Source organism: Nothoprocta perdicaria, unplaced genomic scaffold, assembly GCF_003342845.1.
Source record: "Nothoprocta perdicaria isolate Ctin4 unplaced genomic scaffold, notPer1 scaffold_618, whole genome shotgun sequence".
In the NCBI taxonomy this organism is placed as follows: domain Eukaryota; kingdom Metazoa; phylum Chordata; class Aves; order Tinamiformes; family Tinamidae; genus Nothoprocta; species Nothoprocta perdicaria.
In genome coordinates, this window is record NW_020455886.1 from 45,196 (window position 1) to 48,290 (window position 3,095).

Genomic DNA, 3,095 nt, shown 5'->3' on the forward strand with positions numbered 1-3,095 from the left:
GGACGGGTCCTTGGGTCCCCATCGAAGGTCCCCATCACGCGCCCAGGCTGGGGGCACCTACCACTTTCTGGAACTGCTTCTCCTTGCGCACCTCGACCATGACGAGCCCCTCCTTGACGAGCCCCAGCCCCACGTCGCTCTTGGAGTCGGCGAACTGCAGGGTGACGTGGGGACAGCCGGGTCCCCCGTGCTCCACGTTGAGCAGGCACTGGGTGTTCTGGATGTCGCGCACCACGCTGTCCACGGCGTCGGCGCGCGCCTCGTCCTGCGGGCACCGCGGGGTGGGCAACGGTGGGCGCCGGTGCCACCTCCCCTGTCCCCCCCGCCCCACAACTTACGTCTTGGGGCACCTGGATGAAGGCGAACTTGTACTCGGTGGCCTGGGCGGGCAGCACGCGGGTGCTGAAGGCGGGCGGCAGCGCGGCCAGGCGCGACGATGGCAGCGTCTCCTTCTGYGGGGACAGAGGGGCGGCGGGGCTGGGGGGCAGCGCCGGGGGCCGGGCACCCCGCCGGGCCRCCCCGCATGGGTGCCGGAGCTCTGGGGTGCCCGTGCTGTGGATGGCACCGGCACATGGATGCATGCCGGGAAGGGAAAGAGCTTGTGTGGTGGTTGGCACTGGCACCTGGACACGTCCTGGAGCCCCGAACGGCTGTGCACAGGTGGCACTGGCACCCGGACACATCCTGGAGCCCCGAATGGCTGTGCACAGGTGGCACTGGCACCCGGACACATCCTGGAGCCCCGAATGGCTGTGCACAGGTGGCACTGGCACCCGGACACATCCTGGAAGCACTAAGCAGCCATGCCATGGATGACACTGGCACCTAGGTGCATGCCAAGAGTCCCAAATGGTCATGCTGGCACTTGGACACATCCCRGGAGCCCTGAACGGCTGTGCCATGGATGGCACTGGCACTGGATATATCCCAGGAAGGCCATGGGACTGTGCCGTGGATGGYGCTGGCACTTGGTCACATCCCAGGAGTCCCAAACAGCTGGGCCATGGATGACAATGGCACTTGGTTGAATTCCAGGAGCCCCAAACAGCCGTGCCATGGCTGGCACTGGTACTGGATGCATCCCGGGAAGGCCAAGTGACCATGCCATGGATGCCACCTTCATCCAGACACATCCCGGGAGCCCCAAACAGCTGTGCTGTGGATGGCACTGGCACCTGGATGCATCCCRGGAGCYCCAAACAGCTGGGCYGTGGATGGCACTGGCACCTGGATGCATCCCGGGAGCCCCAAACAGCTGGGCCGTGGATGGCACYGGCACCTGGATGCATCCCGGGAGCCCCAAACAGCTGGGCCGTGGATGGCATTGGCATCCAGACACATTCCAGGAGTCCCAAACAGTCTGGATGGCACTGGCACCTGGCACACCCCGGGAAGAGCTGCGTGCCCGCTCCATTCCCGCTCCGTGCCCGCTCCGCGCCCGCTCCGCGCCCGCTCCGCGCGCACTCACATTGCCGTAGTCGATGTAGAAGATGTGCACCTTGGCCGCTGACTCCACCTTCTCCACGCGGGCCCGGTACCTGCGGCGGGGAGCGGGCGGGTGAGCGCCACGCCGTGCCGTGCCGCCGTGCCCGGCCCCGTGCCCGCGGCGCCGCGCTCACCATTCCCCGTCCACGAACTTGGCGATGCAGTAGTCGCCGCGGCGCGGCACGTAGGAGCCCTCCACGGGCGGGTGCCCCGCCAGCTCGCCACGCATGTTCTCCATGAGCTTCTCCAGCTGGGCACCTGTGGGGCACCCCGTGATGGCACCGGTGGCACCGGGCCCCGTTTCTGCTGTCCCCAGGAACCGCTCTTTAAAACGGCCTAATTAGCATGCTGGTAGGAGGGCGGGCATGCACGGGGCATGCAGGGCACATGCATGGCAGCAGGTTGCAGGCTGCATGCATGGTGGGAAGGCATGCAGGACATGGGTGACATGTATGATGTGCAGGGTGCATGCATGGTGTGGGGTGCATGGCGCTTGCATGACTGCAAGGTGCAGCGTGCATGCATRGKGTGCRGGGTGCAGGGTGCATGCATGGTGGGAAGGGTGCAGAGTGCATGCAAAGGGTTCAGGGCGCATGCATGGAGGTAAGGTGTGTAGGACACGAGGGACATGCATGATGTGCAGGGTGCATGCATGGTATGGGTGCATGACTGCAGGGTGCAGTGTGCATGCATGGTGTGCAAGGTGCACAGGGCACAATGCATGCATGGTGGGAAGGGTGCAGCATGCATGCAAAGGGTACAGGGCACATGCATGGTGGCAAGGTATGCAGGGCATAGGGCACACGCATGATGTGCAGGGTGCATGCAGGACATGGGGTATATGTATGACTGCAGGGTGCAGCGCGCATGCATGGTGTGCAAGGTGCAGGGTGCACAATGCATGGTGGGAATGGTGCAGAGTGCATGCAAAAGGTGCAGCACACATGCATGGTGGGCAGGGTACAGTGCATGTGCATGGTGGGCAGGATGCAGAGCACATGCACGGTGGCAGGGTGCAATGTTGCAGGGTATACAGGGCATAGGGCACATGCATGGCACATACGACATGCAGGGCGCATGCATGATGGAAGGGAGCAGGGTGCTTGCACAGCAAGCAGGGCACAGGATGCATGCACAGTGCAGGGTACATGCACAGTATCAAGGTGCAGGGCACATGCATGGTGCCAGGGTGCAGGACACAGGGCGCACACACGGTGTCAGGGTGCAGGGTACACATATGGTGTCAAGGTGCAGGGCACAGGGTGCATGCACTGTGTCAAGGTGCAGGGCACATACACAGTGTCAGGGTGCAGGGCACAAGCACAGTGTCAGGGTGCAGGGCACAGGGTGCATGCACAGTATCAGGGTGCAGGACACACAGTGTCCGGGTGCAGGGCACAGGGCACATGCACAGTATTAGGATGCAGGGCACATGCACAACATCAGGGTGCAGGGCACAAGCACAGTCTCAGCGTGCGGGGCACAGGGTGCATGCACAGTGTCAGTGTGCAGGGCAGAGGGTGCATGCACAGCATTAGGATGCAGGGCACACGCACAATGTCAGGGTGCAGGGCACATATATGGTGTCAAGGTGCAGGGCACAGGGTACA

At 63.7% G+C, this 3,095-nt stretch overlaps 1 protein-coding gene across 1 annotated transcript in view; it reads right to left on the reverse strand.

Annotated features, from left to right (window-relative positions):
* The window catches only part of LOC112956288 (staphylococcal nuclease domain-containing protein 1-like), a gene marked incomplete at both ends in the record, with an annotated part of 35,000 nt that extends 33,257 nt beyond the window's left edge, over positions 1-1,743 (reverse strand). Inside the window, 4 exons of the mRNA XM_026049784.1 lie at positions 62-265; positions 339-452; positions 1,469-1,538; positions 1,620-1,743. Coding sequence (XP_025905569.1) covers positions 62-265; positions 339-452; positions 1,469-1,538; positions 1,620-1,743 — 512 coding nt within the window. The remainder of the gene's footprint in view (positions 1-61; positions 266-338; positions 453-1,468; positions 1,539-1,619) is intronic.
* Positions 1,744-3,095: the final 1,352 nt, after the last annotated feature.